The sequence below is a fragment of the Prinia subflava genome, chromosome 2 (genome assembly GCF_021018805.1).
Source record: "Prinia subflava isolate CZ2003 ecotype Zambia chromosome 2, Cam_Psub_1.2, whole genome shotgun sequence".
Classification (NCBI taxonomy): domain Eukaryota; kingdom Metazoa; phylum Chordata; class Aves; order Passeriformes; family Cisticolidae; genus Prinia; species Prinia subflava.
In genome coordinates, this window is record NC_086248.1 from 9,170,115 (window position 1) to 9,193,571 (window position 23,457).

At 38.0% G+C, this 23,457-nt stretch overlaps 1 protein-coding gene across 2 annotated transcripts in view; it reads left to right on the plus strand.

Annotated features, from left to right (window-relative positions):
• Window positions 1-23,457, plus strand: part of LDAH (lipid droplet associated hydrolase) — a 114,695-nt gene that overhangs the window by 19,179 nt on the left and 72,059 nt on the right. Inside the window, exon 3 of one of the 2 annotated variants that reach the window (XM_063424337.1) lies at window positions 12,526-12,660. The exons of the other annotated variant lie outside the window; for it this stretch is intronic. Coding sequence (XP_063280407.1) covers window positions 12,526-12,660 — 135 coding nt within the window. The remainder of the gene's footprint in view (window positions 1-12,525; window positions 12,661-23,457) is intronic. 2 annotated transcript variants of the gene reach the window in all.

Sequence of the window (23,457 nt, forward strand, 5' to 3'; positions counted from 1 at the left end):
GACTCTGCATGAGCAGGGAGGGGCTGGGCTCAGAGATCTCAGACCATCCCTTCTGAATTCAGTGATCCTGCAAATGTGACCCCTGAACAGGCCATCCTGGCTCCTAGTCTGTGTGGATTCTGGTCTTGGTTGGGACACTTTCAAAAGGTGGAGAAGTCTGTGGATAATCTTAGATAAATACTTGATAAGAATTAATTGCCCTTTCAAAAGCTGTAGTTTTTTCTTCACAGATGTACTGAACAGTGAGAGCCTTAACAATGAAACTGGGTTTTTTAAGTGTTGGGAACCAAATAGAATTAAAATTGGTAAGGAATGAAGCATGCAACTTAAATGCCAGAAGAGGGAGCTGTTCTAAAGATTAGAAAAAAAAATAGTGTGTTTTGGCAAAGTTATTGTTACAATAGCCAGATATACCATACTACAGGCTGCAGGCTCTCTTCTGAATGCAGGGAGGTAAGGTAAACATTGATTCTCTACTGTAATCTTATCAGACAAAAAATATGGTAGTTTTATAAGACCATGTGACAGTGATTAACCAGTTATGGTAGTTGTTGAGGGTCATAGAAATGCCTTTTATTTGCATTAGGAGGAGTGAGATAAAGCAAATCAAATTAGGGCAGAGAATATAAGATTGGGATGTTGGGGCTTAAGTTGTCACCTTTCCATTGGGTTGCTTCTCAGCAGATGGCAAATCATCCTCATAAATTGTGTTCCAAGGCACCAAACAAATCTTCATTCACATTTACAGTATTTGTAATTATACAATAACCTAAGCTTCTAAGCTAGAATTCACTTACAATCAGCTAACACCAAGTAAATAAGTTAACATAGAAGCACAGCTGCATAGAGTGAGACAATAAATACTTCCTCTCCTGGAATGCTGAAATCATTGACCAGCTCCATGGGCAGCTCCACTCCTGCTCACTGTGAAAAATTCTTGTGCCAGGGCAGGTATCACCTTCCAATATATAGCACTAAATACTCAAAGGACATAAGGGAAAATAACTCATCACAGGTCTTTTTTAAAGGAATCATTCATTTAACTTTGGATTTTGAGGTTGAATTAAGTAACGCTTCTGCATGCAATGAGAATTTTTAGGTGAAATTCTGAAAGTGTAACTACACTAGTACTTATGTTGAAAAAAGCTGCAGAGGTCCCCTGTTCATACACTAACTTACACTTCATTTTTCTTAATCCTGTATCACATAGTTGTGGTGACTTAAAGCTGAGGTTGTTTCCTATGCGGTTGTTTCCATCATATTAACTAACATTGTGCTTTGTGTGTTTATCTTCATGTACCTCTACTAGCATAAGATACATGGTTTCATGAGTCCTATTGCCTTTGCTTATTTTGATCATATCATCCTAAGGAGAGCAGTGCTTTTGTTGTCCATCCTCAGTTGAAGCAATGGAGCAGAGAAAAAGGAAATTGTACATGTTCAAAAGTGAAGATGTTTAACACATCTGGTCCAGAGAATCAGCTTAAAAATCTTGGTTGATTGGAGTCTTGGCTCTGTTTGGCAAGGCATGTGGAGGGTTATGGAGCTCAGAATGGCATCTAGTCCAGCTGGCACACTTGAGTCACATGTGGCTAATCAGCAGGAGCCAGAAAAGTCTGAATTTTGCATCTGATTTTTATCCTGATTATATGCTGTTCATATCCAAACAGCTGAGCAGAATTCCTTTTGTGTGTGCACAGATAATTTATTTATTAGGAATTATTTCTCTTTTACATTTTATTTTAGCAGCAGCATTCATCCATTCTGAGACATTTGCAGCGCTTGAAATCAAACTTAGTTCTGCAGATACTATACTTGACTGGATTCTTTACTATAAAACATTGTTCCTTAATGTGTGGAGAGAATGGCTGTGAATCTGCAGCCCTTTCCTGCAGAGAGGAAGAGAAATGCTGTGCTCTTTTATCATGGCCTCACCTGCAGCATAAGGATTGAACAACCACTTGATCTTTGAATGTATTATTTGCCTGCTGGGCAGTTCATTGCACTGGCTCAGAGGAAACTACCTGGTGTTACTAAAATTTTCAAGAGTGTCTTTCTCTGTATTCCACCTCTCCGTGTTAGAATCTTATGGGATCAGCATAACATAATCAGAGATTTCCTGGAAAATGTCTACCATTACCTGCTTTTATTAGCAGATAACACCTAAGTAGTTGAACCTCTCTTTGGATGTGGGCAGCCAGTGAGGAGACTGGGCCGTTCATAGAGCTCTTGCCTTCACGCAGCTGTTAGAACCATGAAGTTAGGTATAAAGCAGATGTTCCTGAGTGTAAAGCAGTGTGGAAGTTAGAAACTGTTTGTAGAGTGTTCGTTTAGACTCACCAGACAATGGAAATCCAAGAGATTTGTGCTTGGAGCACTTAAAAAACTTCCTAAGGCCATTATTTCGCAATTCAAAATGTTTGTCAACAATACTGGCATAAGGGATTCCTTTTCCCACCATGCTGTACCAGTCCACCCCTCAGTTCTGCCAGAACAATACTTTGAGAGATCGTGCTGTGAATTAAATAAATACATACATTTATTTCTGAGGTTTTTTTACAGCTGGAACAGTTCCCTGTTCGGGTTCACAGCAGGGCCCCCCCAGAGTTGTGCCAGTGCAATTCAGGGGCTGGTGAGCCGTGGTAGGAGGGTGGGAATGATAGTCAAGGAGGAAGGTGGGAGTTCCTTCAGCTGGATTTGCCACAGAACTTTCTGCTGATAAATGATGGTGTCAGTCCACAGCACTCAGCACGTACATGAGTTCACATGCTCTGTCTGGAGACTTCTTTGGCAGGAGCTGGTGCCCCACCAGTCTCTCCAGGTGGTAGTGATTCGCTGAGAATGCTTCTCCCTTGAGGCTTCTGCTTTTGTTTCCACTGCAGCTCCAGCTGAAGCTGCCAACTCTTGGCGTTTGACCCTGAGTTCTCAGATCTCTTTGCGTTTGACCCTGAGTTCTCAGATTCTGACATGGAGAATTTGTATTTTACATTGTGATGAAGTTTTTTCTGAATAAAAAAAATGGCCTTCCTACTCTCCAGTATGTGGGATGCAGAAGTCATCACTGTGAACAGATTACACTGTAGAGTTAAAAGTTTGTGCAGCATAACAATCCAGGTAGAAGTACACAGAGTAAGATAAAATGTTTTTTCCCTTTCCCTGTGATTGGTCATCTTATCAGCAGGTAAGGAAGTAAGAGCACAGTTCCCTATTTCAGTGAGACATAAACACTGCAAAGCAGTTTTTATTATGCTTGTATGGGATGGGTGTCACCATATTTTGTGTATTTGCACTTTGAACAGGAGCAAAAGCATACACCAAGAATCAAACACCCGTATCTTCCTGATAATTTCCACAGCCAATCCTCCCAATATTTCCAGCCATTTCTTTATCTCTAGCACAGATATTCATGACTTAATTACAAATCAGTCTTGTTTCCTCAGGTGGTCATGTATCTAAGGTACTGTAAGCTGGAGTTCTTTGTGCATAAAAATTAAAGTTTTTTTAACCACTGTTTATTTAGTCTGTTTCTTATTTATAAAATGTGAATAAATATCAAATTACCCTCCCCTTTACTTACTGAGGTAAACAGTTAGACTTCTTGAGAGCATTATTTGTGTTAGATGCTACTAATTTGTGTGTACCTATTGGATTTTTGTTTTCAATCCACATAAAACTTTGAATATGTTGGTGAATTTTCCTCAGGTTTTTTACACTGTTCTCCATTATTTTTGCTGCTTATGGACTACTTGTTTGTGACTAATATTTTAAAATATGCTGACAGTTGAGCTTTGTTTACTGGGTCAGCCCACGAGCTTCCATTGTCTTTAGAACAGAAAAAAACATAGTATTTCATTAAAAATAAAAACTTCCTCATGCAGAGAGGAGCCTGTATGTCAGATCTAGGCTTGAAATGTGCAATTTTTGTTGAACTTCCCAGTGCTCCAGAAGTACCTCTGATGGGGGTTTGGCACAGCTGAGCTTGTTGAGTTTGAGAAGGCAGAGTAATGACAGGATGGTTGAGTGTCCAACTGTGCTTGACAGTATTTCCCTGCACTAAATCTGGGTGGCAGATGTGACTTACTGAAGAGACTTACTGAGATTTCTCAAGCCATAGTCTTGTTTTGGTGTCCTCTCCCTGCTAATGAGGCGTTGTCAGCGTGGATCCCTCCTGCCTGGCTGTGTGAGCAGCATCAGGGGAGGAAGTGATCCCTGTCCTGCAGCATGCAGTGGCTTGCATTGGCCAGAGTTATGGAAAAGTTGTGTTCTAGGGTATTTTGCTTGATTTGAAAATTTTAAGAAGGATCTGTTTCTCTTCATGGGATGTCTGAGGCAGGAGAGAAGATGAAACTGCTTAGTGAAGAACCTACCTCTGATGGAAATCCAGTGTTTCCATGTGCATGGTGTACAAATAAAGCATTTAAAATGTTTAAAGGTACAGCAGCAGTGTATAAGGTACTTCCTTTCTGGAAGCTGATACCAGAAATGCCTGAGCTGCTATGAGTTTACCTTGCTATTTAGCATTTTGACTTAGTTGTATCTGAAAAAAATGAAAAAATAAAAATCCTCTTTCAGATTCTAGTTAACATATGGCCTTATTTCTGTCTGATAGTAACTCTTACGGATCACTGAATATATAATAGAAATAAATACGACCCATTATGTTCAATATCTGGATTATGGAAAACAGTGCGACCAGAAACTCAGTCATAACTCTTGCTCCTGTTTTTCTGTTACTGACATGATGGAAGAATGTGATCATTGTCCTGATTTCCAGTTTTGAGAACAAACCTTGATTATCCTTGTTGGATTAAAAAACTCTCATAGGAATATGTAAATACGTACTGATACATAAATACTGCCTTCCATCTTCAAGTTTTAGATGTTTTATATCCATTTTCACAGTCTTCTCTTAAGAGGCAGAAACTCTTCACAATGGATCTTGAATGGGTGAATAAATGTGCTTGTCCAGTGACTTGTGTTTTGTGTTTTCCTGAAAAAAGTGTTTCAGTTGAAGTCCTCATGGAGCATCTACTTGGGATCAGTATTGATACCCCAACTACAAGGCCTTTTTCCTCAGTCAGGAACACAGTGGTGTCAGTGCAAAGAGTCTGTCCCTAAGGATGTGAATTGGTTAATCCAGATCTTGGTTTATCCATGTTCAGAACAGTCTGTTCTTTTATCTTGTATTTCTGAAGGCTCAAGGCAGATGCAAATGCAAAATTCATTTACAAAATCAGCTTACACTGTTGGGTTCAAATATGACATTCTTGAAGTTTCAGTACAAAAAAATGCAGAAACATTTTCAACCTTTTTATCTGAAATTAACTGTCTTGGTGTTCTCTGTTACAATTTATTTCCTGTCTGTTACTATCTTGATAAAACAAAAGAAGCAATACCAAACCTAATAACCAGAAAGCACCCAAACCTGTGCTTCTTTTTTTTTTTTCTTTTTTTTTTTTTCTTTTAGTTCTTACCAGTGGTACAGCATAGGAAAATCTGATAGAGGTTTGAAAATATTCTTTCTGGTGCCTTTTGAGTGTGTTATTTGCTTTCTCCTTGTATATTATTCAAAAGTGATCAAATTTTCAGAGCTGTGTATCTGCATAAAACAAATAATTTGTGGTTATCTTGGATTTGAATTATTTTCCTGTCTTTGTCTTTTTCCTGCTGCTGTTTTCTCATCAGGGTTGTGTTATTCAGATGTTTCATAGGCTTTCTTGTGAACCCATTTGACATCAAGTCTCATGTTCCTCTTCGTGCACTTCCTTTGTTCTCCCTCTTAATTTCAGAAGGAGGCTTGTTTTCTTCTGGTCCAATGCTGCTCTAGACCACGAAGCTGGCTGAAAAATTCCCACTGGGAATTCTAGACCCAGCACAGAGCTCTCAGTAGCCTCTCTGCCAGCATTGGTTGTAGCATGGATTGGATCAGACCAACCACCTCTGTCTTCACCTGCTTAAGAGACTGTGCATATGTAGGTGTGTACTAGGAGATCTAACTAAATGTTTTCATTTTTCATTTATTTCGGGGAAAATGACTCAACAGTTATTTAATTGTAAGCACTAGGAAATCCTGGGTTCTACCGTTGAAAAGTGTGAATAATTTGCTATTCCTCTTGGAACTCAATTATTTCAGTTTTATGTCTAAGTTTTAACTCCACTCCAAGAAACATTAGTTTACAGAGACATTAAAAAATAAAATCAAGGCTTCTTTTGTATTTATGTACCTCTTTTGGTTGAGATGGCAGAAATAATTACTGAAATACATCTCTGGACTTTATAACCCTTGCAATATTGCTTAATTACAAAGTCCAGTAGGTTTGCAGTGGATGAAATCAGCATTTTGGACTTCATATCTTATCTCCCTGGATAGATGATGTTAATTATTCCCATGGGAAAACTGGCATATACTGTCACAATTTTTAACCAGTAATTTTAATTCACAAGCTTCAGGCACTCTTGTCACTTGGGCAAGGACAGCTGTCTTAGGTTAGTTGAGGTTTATCAGACTGTCCGTGGGATTTCTTTAGAGGTGAATAAACCTACATTTATCCTAAAGGTGAAACAGCATTAGAGAACAACAGACAAGCTTATTGGCTTTGCAAAAGATATACTAAGAATATGTATTATAAAATCCTATGGGTAAATTTTATAGCTGTGTCAAACTAATAACAGTGTATGTGTGTAGGTATATATAGGGAAAAATGTGAAATGTTTGTGAAAAACCTCTCTAATAAGCTGTGTTACAGACACCTGGCTGAATCCTTCTGAGATTCCCTATTTTCACAACCCAGGCAAATATCTTAAGATGCTTTCCAGCTAAATTGATGATTCCAGAGTTAGAGAGGATCAAACAGAGTTTTCACATGTGTTTCTGTCTAACGTCCTTGTAATGTTTTGCTCCTTGGCTAATGCTGCTCCTCTAGAGTTAAGATTATAAAGGGATACAGGACGAAGAGTGCCAGTCCCTGAGATGTGCAAACAGGTGAAAGCTTCATTGATGTGAGTTTGTGATGGTCACTCAAATGTTATTTGACATGTTTTATATGAAATCCCTGGACCTTGCATGTTGCAGAGACCTGTGTGTTGCCTTTTAAGGCCTGAGCACCAGCCACGGTGTCAGATTCTGCAGTTTTCTCCCAAGCGTGAGAACATCATTGTGTTTTTTGCATGCACCATTTAAATTCTTCTGACATCTGTGTGGGCTGCTTTCCATTCATTAACATAGGGGAGTTGCATCTTCTTCCATGGTGGCTGGTCAGACGCCAAAGGCAGATTAAGTTTCCTTGAGCAAGGAACTTGCCACTGAGGCTCTTGGAGCTGGAGCTGGAGCTTTGGCAGCTCTGTGAAGAGCCAGTGAGAATCATCGCCACAAAAATGATTTTTATGTGTCCTGCTGTGCACCCTTGGATTTCAAACTTGATTTATGGCTGCTCTTTTTTTTTTTTTTTTTCTTTTTAGAAGCTGCATTTGTTTTCTTCTTGGAGGAGACTATAATGTAAATATGGCATACATTTAATTCTGAAACTGTGGATTATTTCTAAAATTATACTTATGGCAATTGCTGGCATATTTTCCAATTCCTCAAAGTTTCTGCAAACCCACTGCTGGCTGTGTATTTCCCTTCTTGTATTCATGCCTTTATTCTTTATAGTCCTGCTGAGGTCCCAGAGCAAGCAAAAAGCAACTGCTGGAGAAGTGCATAAAGCACCACAGCTCAGTGCCAGCACTGCTCCCACGGATGGTCAGGCTCCTGGAGACACAACTGGAAACACTGGGGAATGTCTCACAGGACAGGACATGGAACCCAAATGCTTGTTTCAAAGCAAGGTGCAGGAAACCTTGTCATTGTTTGGGATGACTTAGTTACATGTCAATTTTTTATTCACTTCCCACCACTCCTGGCTTTTACTGTATACTGCTCAAATAAATCTTTCCCAATTCGGCTATCCCTTCCAGAACTGCTAAAATTTAACTAGTTTAATGTTTTAGTCTCAATTTCTTTTGAGCAAGCTGTATATGTTTTTGACTTATATTTTTCTGGACAGAAGACTTCTTTCATGTTTTGTTGAGTATTTTAATTTCTGACCTGGAACATTTTTTGCATGGGGTTATCTAATGCTAGTGTTCTCTTAATTATGGTTTCCATTTGACATGAATGTGTTCTGTTGCTGAGGAATTCAAAATGCTTGACAACATAAGTCATAAAAGCTGTCATTGTTTGTGAGGAATGGCTATGGTGTGTGAGTTTTTAAGAGAGCATTATGTGTTTGTTCTTTTCCATTCATAATTAAACTGATTGAGTTGCACTGATGGTGCACTGTTCAAATTTATCAAATCTGAATAATTTCTCTTGTGGAAGTGCAGCATCTCAAATATTAGTATTTCATCTTAAGGCAGGCCAAGTTTGACTTTATGATGCATTGTATAGGAAATCATGTGAAATCAGGATAAAGGTTATTCTTCAGCAGTGATATCCTGGGGTAAATATTCTATTTGTACAAGTTGTTGTCTTGTCACTGCCTAAGTGTCTTACTGAGGAAGCAGATGGCATTTAAAATCTTGATTTTATGGAAAAGGCATTAACAGAAAAATGTTTGGAAGTGGAAGGTAGATAAATGCATCTTTATAAGTGACGTTCATATTTCTATTTATATGGATGACTAAAGAGTGGTAGTTCTAGTTCTTGGAAGCCTCTATCTGCAGTATATAGAAGTGGAGAATATTTACCTCCTGAAATAGCTCCAGGTTCCACCTCTGCACTCTAGGTTGTTGTGTACTGTTTTGTGTTAGCTGTGGATGGAACAGATTGGGAATTGAGGCAGTGGATTCCCATCTTCAAATTGAAAATGGAAAGACTTTGAGCTTAATGTAGAATTGCTGGGTGAAATGTCATGTATCACAGAGAAAAACAGGGAGTGTGGCAGGAGTCCTTTGGTTATTACACCTTGTAGTCCTGCTGTTCTCATTCACTGTATAAATTGTGCATTTGACACACTCTTTCCATAAAATGCTTAGCAATCTTTTGCAAATTAAACAAATCCTCAGTGTATTACAGTCTTGTGTCTTTTTCTGTTATGGTCACCATTTACAGCTATTGTTTAAAAGACTTCTGAAACAACATAAATGATGTTGAAAATTAAGCACAGTTGAGAGTAACTGCTTAAGATGTGCTTCATGGTTCAAATGACTGCAGGCTGAGATTTGTTGGCATGCATGAATGATTCAGCTGCCCTGAGGTGTCTAAGGATTGATGTGGTATTCAAATAACCAGAGTAACCTTCAAATCATGGAGGTTAACACTGCATTTACTTATGGTTTCCATTTTTTGACACTTAGTTGCTGAGTGATAGAGCATAGGCAGTTCTGGTTTACTGTACTGGGAAATCCTTGAAAAGCACAATTGAGCACTGTGTTGCGTGGTGCCCTTGTGATTAACCTGGTAGTTCAGTATCTATAAAATAAAATAATTGAACACATTTCAGTTGCAAAGATCAGCCTAAAACATTATTGATCACAGACTGCTGTACTTACTAAGTCCTGGTTATTTCTATTAGATGTTAGTACTACTTTGTTGTATGAAAAAAATCTTAATCAGTCCAGGTTTTTTGTGGGTTTTTTTTGTTTCCTCCCCATAAAGTATTTTGACAGCAGCTCAATTAAAAACATAAAAAATTACTTTGAAGACATGTGAGATAAACATTCTTCACTCATAAATATTGTAGATGCCAGCTTTCAAGAGCAGGGCCTATTAATCTACATTTACTTAGGTCAGTACAAATCTGGAATAACTCCATTGGAATTGCAAGTTCAATAAAGGATAAATTTATAGCTGCTTTACACGTGGTTATTTCTCTGTAGAATTTTTTTGCTGTTAAAATTCTTGTTGATTTTCGTTCCCCTGTGTGCCAGCAGTTCTCATTCATACCCCTTCACAGCATTTTGAAATGCCAGTAGCAGTTCTAACAGCTCAGACCTCTCAGAATATCTCTTACCATGAGCAGATGCTTATGAGGACTGGGGAAATGAGGTTTCTTTTGCCTGCCTAAAAACCCACCACATCTATCACAGGATAAAAGTCTCCTTTCCCTGAAAGAGGTATTAGAGTTTATTAGGCTTTGTGTAATATTTAAAGCAAAGCTTTATTGTTCTTAAGCAGTTCTTACTTGAGTGTTCTTCAGCTGATGACCAAATCCTGAGCAGATTTTGCATGCTAGGTTTACCTGGCCGATGATGGGAAAGAGCACCAAAATGTCTAAGCTGCTGTCATTTCTCCCCCACTTGTTCTGCGTTATTAAAGGAGTGAAAAGTGTAAAGAAAAATATGCTGTGATTGAGATTAATTTTGTGATTCCTTGATCTCAAAACTCCTAATGGTATTACATTCCAGGATTAAACATATTGCAAGACATTATGATCATTTGTACTACAATTGATTTTGGGTTGCTGCTACTTTTTTCTTCGGCCTTGCTGAAAGACAGATTTCCTCTGTGTAACATCAATCCAAGGAACTTGACAGATGATGTCAAGATTATGTTTTATTGTCTCTGGGGCCCTTTATGTTATATATTCTTGATGTATGAAACTGTGATGCAATTGTATGGATTTGTGACCCTTGTGAATTTGAAATTGTTTTCCTGGAAATCCAACATGCCCAAATTTGGTCCTGTGTTCTGGAGTTTTTTACAAAACAACAGTTTGTTTTTTTAAAGTTTCTTTCAATGGCAAGCTTACAAAGAGATGCTTAGAAATACGTAATAACTGTTAGGGATGTTTTGAGGATTCTTTTTTTTCCCCCCACATCTGTGCAGTCCAGCAAAAATAATGTTTTTCTAAGATCACTAGTTTTATTAAGATTTAAAACCCCCCAGAGATGCTTACTACATGTAAGTGAGGGGTGAAGTGTGTGAGATACATTACCTGGAGGGACAGGCTCCCCTCCTGTGCTCATGCATCATCCCAGGGTGAGCCGTGGCATCACCTCCTGCGCACGTGGCTCTGCTCCGGTGGCTGTGGGTGCCTCGGTGGCTCTGGGCTCAGACATCCTCTTGGGAGAGCAATGAACTTGCTGTGTGCTACCTGAAGAGCAAAAGGGTGGAAGTAAAAGAAAAAAATATGAAAATATCCACTGCAGAGAGAGGAGAGGTGGAATAACTCTTGTTTTTATTTCCATGCGCCATTTTCAAAGGTACTAATTTGATTATAGGTCTAATTCTTCTCCGTCACTATCAATACTTACACAGCTCAGCCTCTGTTATTACAATCACACTGATATGGAGTTGACAGAATTTGAATGAAGGCTTTTTTGTTTTGTGATACACTGGTGTTATTTTGGAATATCTTTATCTTAAAAAACGACAGCCTTTTTACACAGTACTGCTCCTGCTGCCTTTTGCTGTTGATGGTATCCAGACTAAGAATTGCCTGATGTGAGAGTTGAAAGACACATAACTGAGCAATCCCAACCACGATGGTGAGCTTTACTGGTGTCTAAATGATAGTAAAAAATCAGTGTAACTACTCTGTAAAGTCAATAAATAATAAAGAAATAAATAGGAATTACATGTTCTTATGTCTGTGTGGAATTTTTATGCATCATATGGAAATCAGGAAAGTTCTGCTTCATCTTCATATGGATTTCCTTTCCAATTTATATCACTAGTGGTATCCAAAATAGAAGGAAAAAAAGAAGCAGCAGAGTATAGTTTTTTGTTTGGCAATCCAGAGATCTCTTTCATAGATGTGCTTTTACCTTTGGGGCAGTATTTCAGTTTCCACTTCAGCAATGGTGTATGACTGTTGATACTTTCCATGTTTAACAATGAATTTCAGAGCAGGATGGTCTGAATTCCCAGGGCAAGCCATGTCCATTCAGACACTAGCCTTTTCTGAGAAGTCCTCAAAAGCTGCTGAGACACAAGGAGGGGGGACAGATTCTCCTGGGATTCTAGAGCACAAGAGTTGAAAAGGAAAGAGCTTCTCCACTGCTGTAGAAAGGGACAGAGAGAAAACGAAGTTGCAAGCAGGAAAAGATTTTTTTGGTCCAATGTGTTTAAAATAAAATCATCCTTTCTTTTAGGGTCAGGGCAGCCTTTTTGTATAGTAAGAATGCCACATACCTGTTTTGAAGAGGTAACACTGACATATTTGGAGAACAGATGTCTGTATCAGGTGATACATTCTGTAGACTTTGTGATGTTTTAAATTCACATTCCTGTAACTTGATGGGATAGATAAGCAAGCTAGTTGTCTGATGGAGGAAGATGTTTTCACTTGTGTTGGACTTCAATTTTAGGTTTTGCAGTTTCAAAGTAATTCTGTAAAATGCTTCCCATGAGTGCTCTTGGTCTGTGGAATTAAACAAGTTGAGTAGCACAGCCCGTGACATTGGGGAAATAAAACCTGGAAATGTACTACAGAAAATAAATTAACAAATTGCTGTGTAATGTTGTTTAGTTTATTTTGAAGCAGATTGCTTGCTGTTGGAAGGTTGATATTGACTGTGCTTATATGTTTTGGTTTTTGGCAGGTAACCCTGGACTGGCAGGTTATTACAGGACCTTTATACAGGCCCTTTATTGTGGACTGAACCAGCAGTATCCTGTCTGGGTTGTGAGCCATGCTGGACACTGTAAACCTCCGAGTGGGATGGAAATGATAGAAGGTACAATGCTGTAACTTGTGCATACAATTGTTTGTACCCTCCTGGTTTCAATGGCAAAACTTGTGCCTATTGAAAACAGATTGACATGAGTTTTAAATGTCTCCATTGTATTTCCATAGAACAATTTTCACAGCTGTATGAGATGAGAAATTAGTGAAGTATTTTAGGTAAATTAGATTTGCCAGACAAATATGTGCTGTTAAGAGAATAAGAGAGTTAACTCTTGGCAATTGTTAGAGACACGTTACAGTGAAGAAGGTCTAGAATGTGTTTATGTTGAGAAGAGTAGATTAGAAAAGGACTTTTTTAAATTAAATGTCCAATTCAGAGATTGAGTACATTAGGAGGGATTTAATTATCTCTGAAGTTAAAAATAGCTGTACTAAATCAGTGAATTTCCTGGAAGCAAGTACGTCTTTCTGAGACTGGGGTATGGGATGTTTGCAGGAGAGAGGTTGCTTGTGTATCTGTTAAAAGTATTTTGACATGCATATCTCCAGCAAGAGATGGTGCTCCAAGCATTGTTAAATGGAGGGGAACCAGCAGTGAATCCTGTCCTAAAAGCTGATTAATGTTGGAAGTCCTCTGGACTTGGTCAAGCTGCAGTGATGTAGCAGTAAATCAGCGTTTTTGATATTTTCTTCCTATATCACACTGTGTAGACACCCCACTTTAGAGAGCACTGATAGAGAGTGTGCAAGCATTTAAATTGTGCACTTGACTTATGAAGAATGCTGCCTGTAAAGGGGTCTAAATTGTAGCAAACTACATAGGAATAATACACCTGATTATATTTAGTTCAAGTAGATTTTGAAAGTCTCATAAAGACTAAAGCAAATTTTCCAAAAGTAGCTATCAATCACAGACTACTTCCTAATTGACTGGAGGGATATCACTCAGAAATTTGGAAACTGAACAAAGCTACACCCTTCATTTCTACTTCTGTATGATATCCTTCAGTTCAGAGAACTCCTGCAATCTCTGCTCCACAGAGACACACATCATTAATTGAACTGCTGTAATTCTGCTCCCAGCAATCAATCCACTGTGCAAAACGATTTGAAACTTAATTTTACTCAGTGAATACAATACAAAAGTTATACCTCAGTTTCAATGTATTTACCCTCCTCCTCAGCTTTTAAAAAGACATTTGTCTTGAACTGTGAATGTAAAACAGGCCAACATCAATCCTTAGGTGTAGGCAAAATTGCAAAAGGGAGAGCAATTTTCTAGTTCTCTCTTATTTTGTTTAAAATTAGCATAAAACATGCATAGACAGCAGGTGTACATACATAGCTATGTTTTAAAGTGGTTTAATTCTGTGGGCATCTTCAATGGCTTGATGAAAAACAAGAAATAGAACATCTCAGACAGAAATAAGTGTAGAATCATGGAATCATTACGTTTGAAAAAGACCACCAAGATCAAGTCCAAGGCAACCAACTACTGCCATACCCACTAAACCATATCATGTACCACATCTGCTTATTTTTTGAACACTTCCAAGGATGATGACTCCACCACTTCCCTGGGCAGCCTGTTCCAATGCTTAACCACTCTCAGTGAAGAAATTTTTCTTCGTGTTCAACCTGAACCCTTCTTGGCACAACTTGAGGTCATTCTCCCTTGTTGTATCTCTTGTTACCTGGAAGAGACCAAGCCTTGCCTGGCTACAGCCTCTTTTCTGGTAGCTGTAGAGAGCAATAAGGTCCTCCCTGGACTTCTTTTTTCCAGGCTGAGCACTCCCAGCTCCCTGAACTGCTCCTCATCAGGCTTGTGCTCCTGACCCTTTCCCAGCTCATTGCCTTTCTCTGGACACACTCCAGTGCTTCAATGTCCTTCAAGAAGATTGAAGACTTGCTTTTGTTTGTCCTTAGGGCTGCCAATAAACTGCTTTTGGTGGCAAAGTAATACTGAGAGTAAAGAAAAATTGAATCAGAATTAAATTATTAATTTATTTGTTCTAATACTCTATGTTTGCCAAGTGCTACAGAAATACAGGATCCTGTGATTCATATATTAATTAACCTAAGAGACACGATTGATGTGTTAAGATATCATATACCTAGTAAGTAGCTAGTTAGCATGCATGACTTAATGATACAATATTTGCTCAAATGATAAATTATATTCAAGATAAATCTCTAGAATTTTATAAACTGTACAGATGAGTATTGAGCTATGCGCAGTCAAATCAGCAAGGCATGGTTTTCCTTCTGAATGACAGGAAATTTTGATTGGCATTCTTAATAGCCAATTTATAAAGTAAATTTCTAGTTTGATCTTTTGTATTCTATGGACTGTAGAAGATAGTAGTGTATCCTTAAAATCTGCTAAACTAACCTTAGTTTATAGTTCTTGGTGAAAAAAGATTGATAATGATAGATTTCTAGTCCATCAAAAGAGTGTTTGCACTGCTTTCTCTTTACACAGGGGAAGTAGGGCCTTCAGACCATTTTGAAACTGAATTACATCCTAAGAAACAGTATGGAAAAAGCAGAGAAGTGGTGAAGGAGTAATAAATTATATGTGAAGACATTGATTATGTGAACCTGGAATGTTAATGTACCATCAGTGTGAAGTTTTGTATTGAAATGAAGTTGTGCATAAAAAAAAAAAATTCTATGGTTACAGGAAATTTTGGAAGTGGTGTGTAGCTTACATTTATTTGATATATTGCTTCTTGGCCGTTGTTACAATTCATCTGAATGGAGTTTGCTTTTGCAGCCCTCTGGCTTCTAATGAAACTGCAGAATTGGCTATGAGTGTGAGTCTGCCTCTAGCTCAAGTGATATAAATCCAGCAAAAATAACTGAAATTGTTAGGGCAAAAATTAATTATACTTCAGCCAGTTAATAATCTTGTTAATTGCTGGGTAGTTGTCCACCAAATGACAAATAGAAGTGTGGGCATGATTAGCAGATATGAGCCATAACTTTTTACCATCATGATATGCTGTGCTGGCAGGAAAGAGCCTAAAATAGTGGCCTGAGCAAGACAAAGAATGTGGTGTTCTATAATAGGAGGGCTACAAGTTATTTAGGCCAGTGATTCCCAAGCTGTGATGTGGCTGATCAGATGCAGTTGGCACTCCCATCACTTTCCACTTGCTCAGTGGAATGAGTAGTAACCAAGAATACTTTTCCAATAACACCTCTTTGTAAGCATTTGCTGCAGTGCCCTCGGAGATGTTGTGCCACCATGAACGTGTGGTGCTGGCAAGGAGTGGGATTGTGGTCTGCACTACTGCAAACAGGAGATGAGGAGATCAAGGAAGCTGGGTGTTTTTTGGGTTCCTAAAAATAGGAATTTGTCCTTGTTATGTGTCACAGAATTACAGAATGGCCTGGGTTGGAAGGAACCTTAAATATCATTTAGTTCCAACCCTCCTGCCATAGACACAGACACCTTCCACTAGACCAGGTTGTTCACAGCTCCATTCAGCCTGGTCTTAAACATTTCCAGGGACAGAAGTTACACAGACACAGGGACTCTGTATGCATTTGGTAGTTTTTGCTGACTTGTGACTCATATTTTAAGTAGAATAGATGTTTTTAGCAATTGCTGATGATGGAAATACCTACCTTGCTGAATCAGGTGGATCAGAGATACTGGCAGTCTCCTTGGTCAGTACAAAAACTTCTCAGAATTAATCTGTCGTACTCAGAAGTTTTTCAACCAGCAAATCTTCGTATTTGCCTCAGCTCTGTATGATTGGTTTTAACAGCAGATCTATAGCCACACTGAGGTACAAGTGATAGCTGTGTTTAAAAAGCATTTCTGTCTTGCATATTTATATATACACAGGGAGAAAAACAGTAGGAAAGCAGCTGGGCTGGCATCTCACATGCATACTTTAAGCTTATGCTTACACACATTTAATTCACGTTAATTTCTATTTCAACAACATTTTCTGCTTCCTGGGCAGATAAATTAAAGTATCTGAGAGTCATTGAAAGATGAATTATCTTGAATATAAGTTCCTTTGAGGTTTAGTCAGTTATATTTCTATGTTACAGACTCAGTGAACTCTGTAGTCATGTTTATGGCCCAAAACACATTAAAATTCTGCTTAACTTTAATGCAGATTTATATGACATAATGTCTCCCAGTCTAGTGATATCACAATGTAGATAAAATTTTTAAAAAAAGCAAGTTTTGAGTATGCCATCCTGGTAGCATTATGCTAGTTTCACAACTATTTCATACCAAGTGAATTTTTTTTTTAATGTATAGAGAGGGGAAGGTTCCTGTTCTCAGAGCTGGCCTTGGCACTGATTATTCACGTGGAGCTCCTTGCATGGTGTTTGTCAGCAGTGAGGGATCCCAGGGCAGGGTGTGCACAGAGGGACTGGTTGTTTTCACAGGATGGGACAGGAACTGAAGTGCAGTCCTGCTGCCCCCTGTGATCCAGCAACTGCTGCTGCCCAGAAACCTTATTCCTTCCTTGTCTTGGAAAAGGCAACCTGAGGAAGGAAGCGTGTGTGCATGTGTAAAAGTTATTATGAGCCATTTAAATGTTGAGGTTTTTGTCTTAGCTGGGTAAGATCTGAATTTTACTGTACAGCTTTAATGCTAAGTGTCTATTTTAAGGAAACAAATGGTCATTTCATGTTATGAACCCACTGGAATGCTTGAAATCTAGATGTGTGAAAAGTAAGCAGCCCTAGGGATACTGCACTACTCCATTTACTTCTTTCCTTTAAACCACATTCTTTTAATTATTCATGGAGGTCCTGTAATCATGCCCATAATTATGCAAATACATCCTTAGAGTGAAATCTTGGCATTTGGCATTGACTTTATCAGTCCTGCATAATTTTAAGCATGTGTTTAAAAGTCTTGTTCCATTCAAAATCAAAACCAAGAAAAATAAAATTTTGCCATATATGAAGTATTTCTAAGTTGCTCTGTTGTTTTCTTTTCTGGCCATTGAAAATGTTCACAATTTTAAGTGCTTATATTATCATACCTTAGCAGCCATGTATTTATTTGTAAAGATGACTTAAACACTATTAAGCTTGTTTTGGTACCACTTAATGTATCTCTGTATCGCATTGAGTTTGATGGAGTAGTGACTAATTTTTCCTGACATTACAAGGAATATGACTTTGTCTTTACATTTCTTATGGCTATATGAAAAATAGGTTCCCTGCATTCTCTATTTCTTTGAAGATTTTCCACTAATTCTGTTGACATAATATCTATTGGAATATTACTAAAAAATGTTTGTGTGGAGAGCTTTTTTAATCCATTCTAGTACTTTATTCAACTAACTTCTTGGTTAAAAAAACCCAGAATTTTTCATCTGTACCTACAGATAAGAGTAATATAATTCTGTTTTTAAAGATGTTTGAAAACTGATACAATCTTCTGGATCTTTATCCAGAAAACAAGATGTTAAAAAAAAAAAAAAAAGGCAAGAATACATCCATTAGAGAGCACAATGTCTTTACTGCATTCCAGAAAACTTTGGATGTAGGGTTTGAAATTGTTTATAGGTTACTTTCTGCATTTTGTCTCATGACGTAGGTATGTTCTCCAGCTGATACCACCGTTTCTGTTTAGATGCAGTTGGATTTTAGTGGGGGAGGTTCAAGAATGTAGACCTGATGAGAAGGTAACACTTACATCTTCGGGTCTGTTTGAAGGCAGGTCACAGTTCCTTGTGATGAGCAGTGCTGTGATGTTACAGAGTATCTTGTTTAAATGTTTACCATACTGTTAAGGGCAACATAAAAACCTAATGTAATTTAATAAATACAGTATTGACATGATCAGATTATTTTCCCCAGGGAGAATACTTAGGACTCCTTTAACATAACTGAATTTAAAGATATTCTTGCATCTGTTAACAGAATGACAATGAAGTAACCCCACAGCAGCAGGGAATAGTCATCATGCCTGAAGGTGTAAGAGGTCTGGATTTGTTTTTTATAGTTGAATCAAAAAGTTTATTCACTACACAGGTTGGCTGCAGGAAGGAAAGCTGATCAATAATTTCATTTAGCAATTCTAATTTATAATAGAGACCTTTGATTTAATTTTTATACTCACAAAACTTGCAACAGATGGTGCAAATCCATATGGGATCAGTCCAGTGTTTAATAATATTTTTATTTTTAATTGATAATGATCTATAGCTTTGAGTGAGAAAGAGTGAGAAGCCATCAGTGATGCACAACATCATTCCTGATTCTGAAAATAATCAGGTTTGGAACACAGACCCTTTCTGGTTTTGTTTTAGTTTTAGGAATTTCCCTTCCTTCGAGGAGCAGTGTAGGCATTTCAGGGAAATACAGGAAACTGTGAGGCAGAGTGTGCAGAAGAAGTAACTGCAGATGGCCTCATTCTTAAATAATCAGTAATGAATTACTGTTACCAGTAGTGTATCTTAAATCTGTGCGATCTGAGTAGAGGCAAAGTGCTTGGAGAAATGATAAAAAACAAAATTACGTGGTACTGTGGATTCAGGTTGAATGAGGGAGTCTCAGTGCCACTTGCTGGATGAAGTTTTTCTTTTTCCTAGTTTTGATACCACATGGCACTACTGTCTTTCTTTAAGATAGACATATTCTTACCTTTCTAAAGGCTGAATTTGAGGTTTTCTCGATTAATAAATATATTAAAATAATCTAATTTACTACAGTTATTGAATTAGTGGTGTGGTCAGGTGACTACTTAGTTGCCAAATAATTCCCCATTGGGTTAAACATTGTAGCAGATTATTAAAATTCTTGGGCATTTCCATTGTAGTGTCACTTTTTTCAGAACAGAACTATGGCTTCAAGCCTATTACTACTGAGTTTGCTGTCAGAGACTCCACTGACTTCCGTGCTATGGTTTGCATGATTTGGGGGATTTTTCAGTTGGTCATAAAAAACACAATATCAGTGTTCCTGAATAAACTTCAGTATGAAACTACTTGATCATATTTGGAGCTGTTTATGTCTAGAGTGCAGGTAAAACTCAGCTGGTGTATTTTTATATAAATTATACTGTAAAGCCTCAGGCAGTTTCCAAATGTTTATGTTGAGCTGTTGCTTCAAGGACTGATAATGTAATTGAGTGAGGAAACTAAAATTTTTACAACCACGACTCTAAAACTACTTGTGATGAACTGATTTACTTTCCATGTAGGACCTCTCATGTGCAAAATGATGACCAAAAATCCCTTATTTTTTCCCCTGCCATGAGCAAAGACACCTTCCTTTAGATAAGGCTGCTCAAAGCCCAATCCAGCCTGTCCTTGAGGAATGGGGCATCCACAACTTCCTGAGGCAATCTGTTCCAGTGTCTCACCACCCTCACAGTAAAGAATTTCTTCATTATACCTAAACTAAACTTGCCCTCTTCCAGTGTAAAGCTATTTCCCTTTGTCTTATCACTCCATGTTGTTGTAAAAGCCCCTCCCCAGCTTTCTTGTAGCCCCTTTAAGTACTCAGTTTTGTAGTGGTGGTGCTTCAGTCTCTATTTCACCTATCAGGTGAAACTCCAAGTAGAATAAAGCCATCACAGTAGTACCTTGGGCAAGTTGCCATAGTTGTGAGCTGTGCAATTCAGGTGGGTGGCTAAGAAAGAAACCTTCAGCATTTTCTTCAGGAAGGTTAAAAAGGAAACTGCTATCTTGGTAACAGAGAATTAATTTTTAAACAGTGTAACAGAACACTGGAGAAGAAAAGATATAAATCAGAATTTAACGTAGTCATTTCACAAAAATGTGTTTCCTCCCCAAAGATACAAAATTTGCACTGCACAGCATATGTAAATGGTTATTTTAAGCATCAGCAACTGATAAAGAAACCTGCTACATTTATACAAAGTACAAGGTGAAATTCTACTTGCTCTGCTCAGTTTTACCATTGATTTTCATAAATTCAGACTTTTGCACGTGCTGTTTTGTCCGTTTCTCTTTTGCCAGTGGGGATCAATGCTGGGAGTCACTGAGCTGTGGTTGGTTCCCTTTGCTGTCAGGTCACACTCCTTGTGTGAAGAGGAGCCCAGGCAGAGATTTCAAGGCTTTTCAGGGCAGGTAGCTCTGGGAGTGTTGGCTGTGTCCTGTGAGGTAGCACTGCACTGCAGAATATTTTGCAGACATGCTGTGCTACAGCCCTCAGTAGTGCTAGCAGGGGGTTGTGTTCTCTGCTGGCATAAACTGACGTAGCTCTTTACAGTCAGTGCTGTGCCACCAGTTTACAGCATATAAGGTAATTTTGAAGGCTTCTTATAACCCATCAGTTTGGAGGGATACAGATGAAAGATGGAAAAATGTTGTGCTTGCCTAAGTGGATCATTTGTTCCTTAAAACGGACGCTGCTGTTACCTAATCTAGATCTGGATATTAAATGTAATATTTCTATGGACAAATGAACATAGAAACCTACTTTACACTTCTATTGAAACAGTATCATCCAAGAGGAATATACACAAGGGCAAAGAAAGAGGATTAGGTTTTCTGCCATCCTAATGCCCATTGTAGGAGCTGGTGAAACAGGAAGTGCATTACAGTTACTTTGGTATTACTCTGAAGAGTCATACTTAATTGAAAATGTCAGTCTTGGTTATTGTCACAGTACTGAATAAAATTTTGGGATGACTTTTCAAGAAAAATTGGAACTGGCCTAGCAAATTAGAAGTTACATCTTGAATTCAGTAGAAGTGCCAAGCACTTCAGAAAATGTCACCCATCAATCTGTCCAGTCACTGTGAAGTAGATTCTGTATTGTAACTTGGGCTGTTGTATAACTGCCCCTCTCAACTCCCTGCTTTTTCCCTTTTCCGTCTCTTAACATCATGGTGTACACCTTCTCATTTTCTCTTACTTTGAAAATAATTCTTTTTATTTCCTGTCTCTGAAATAACATGGATTGTCTTCCTTGGCCAGCTGTCTTACTCTGCTCTAAACTCCGGCTGGTTCTCCTTTGTTTGCTCACAGTCCTTTCTCTTTTTGTGTCTGTTTAAACTTCCCAAAGTTTTGAAGTGCTGTTTTCAATAGGTGTGACTGTTGGACTTGCCTACTGTGGTGCAGCACCTCATTTGTTGTAACCAATGGAATCAATGCTTGTGAAGTGATATTCATCTATTTTTGTTCCCTTCAGTACTCACACAATTTCTGCTGTCCTTTCCTTACTATCTATGCTGCATCTACCCTTTCTTCAGTGATGTGCAGAACATCATTATTCTGGTTTTCTTCTGTTGTTAATCTGTATAAAAGCAAATTTTGTTGAAGTGTGCAGTTTTGTGTGTGTGGACATGTGGGGGGGCATTGACACTGCCTTGCACTTGGCTTCAGTGTGACCAGAAACAAGAAACATGGCATGCACGATCACCTTCCCAAGGGCTCAGACTTCTTTACTTTTTGCTCCTTGAGGTCATTTTATGTTGGAAATTCAGATCTGCTCCTATACAGTGATGGGTCTCTTGCCTGTATCCTGCAAAGTATGAGGGTTTTTTGTAAGTTTGTTTGACTGTTTGTTTTCTCTCTTTATAATACAATGCTGAGAATTCTTACAGATTGCACTTCCTGCAGTTATTCAGCTTACTAACTGCAAAGTGCAGTCATTCAAATACAAAAAACTTTACCATATTCATTATGTAATACACCCATACAACAGTTGCTTTATGCTCATTAAAGTGCTTGGAATGGAGACATTAATTGGGGTAGATCTGCATAAAAAACAGTTTTTAATGGGTTTGCCTTGCCATCAAGACAACCAACAAAATTCTATTTCAAACTTTGTGCTGTTATTCATAATTACTTGATAATAGTTACTGAACAGAGGGAAGCAAAACTGGGAATATAAAATGAAGTAAGTTTCTAAGAGATAATTTTAAAAGTTCATGGTGCTCCTGTATGCTTTTAATAAAAATCTGGGTTTAGTACTTGTTATGTTTATTAGTTCATTCTATCAGACTACACTCGTACTTTAATTATAGTACAGCTTCCTTTGAAAAACACATTAGGTGTTAGACAAGTGTCCCAGCAATAGGTGTGTAAAAAGCAAAGGAAATCAGTAGTTCAATTTGTAAAATAAGTCGTTATTATTTTTCTAGTAAGAAAATAATACTATGACCACTTCAGTATCTTGAGTAAATGGTAATTTATTTGTGGAGGATACCTTTACAAAAAGTAATTGCTCCAATAAACACTAATGAGTGGTGTGTTTATCTTAAAAGTGGCATGAACAGTTCCTGAGGGTGCTAGGGCCAGACTAAGGTCTAAGGGTTAATCTAAAACACAGTGCTTTAAGACCTGGATCTTGGTGTCAGGAGGAGTTCTTCAATATTTATTTAACATTCTTTCAGGGTTTCCATCCTATTTTTTTGGCATTTTATTGCTTGCTGATACAAATTATCCATGGTTCACTAATCAAATGAAAGACTGAGTGAAACATTCAGGGTTTGAGCAATATATCTTTACGGGATGCCCATACTGGACCCACAAAACTTGAGTCTCAATTTTTAAGCTTACAGTTCTATTTAAAATCTTTCAAATGGCATGGTTCAGTTTCAAGGAATTAATGTCTTTTGCTATGAGAAAAAAAAAGCAATCAAATTATTTATTTAATTTCCAGAATTAGACTTCATATTATGCAGACCATTTTAACAGCTAATCTAAGTAATTCAGTTGTAATTTCTGCCTGTCACTACCTTAAGAAAAAGATAAAAACTTTCCAGGTGTTGCTTCATCTAAACACAAGTTGTTCAGTCAGAACTACTGCTCCTCCCACCACTGTCAGTGTATGTGTTTGTGGTGGAAAAAGGAGGTGGTATGTAAAGTGTAAAACACTTGGCCCA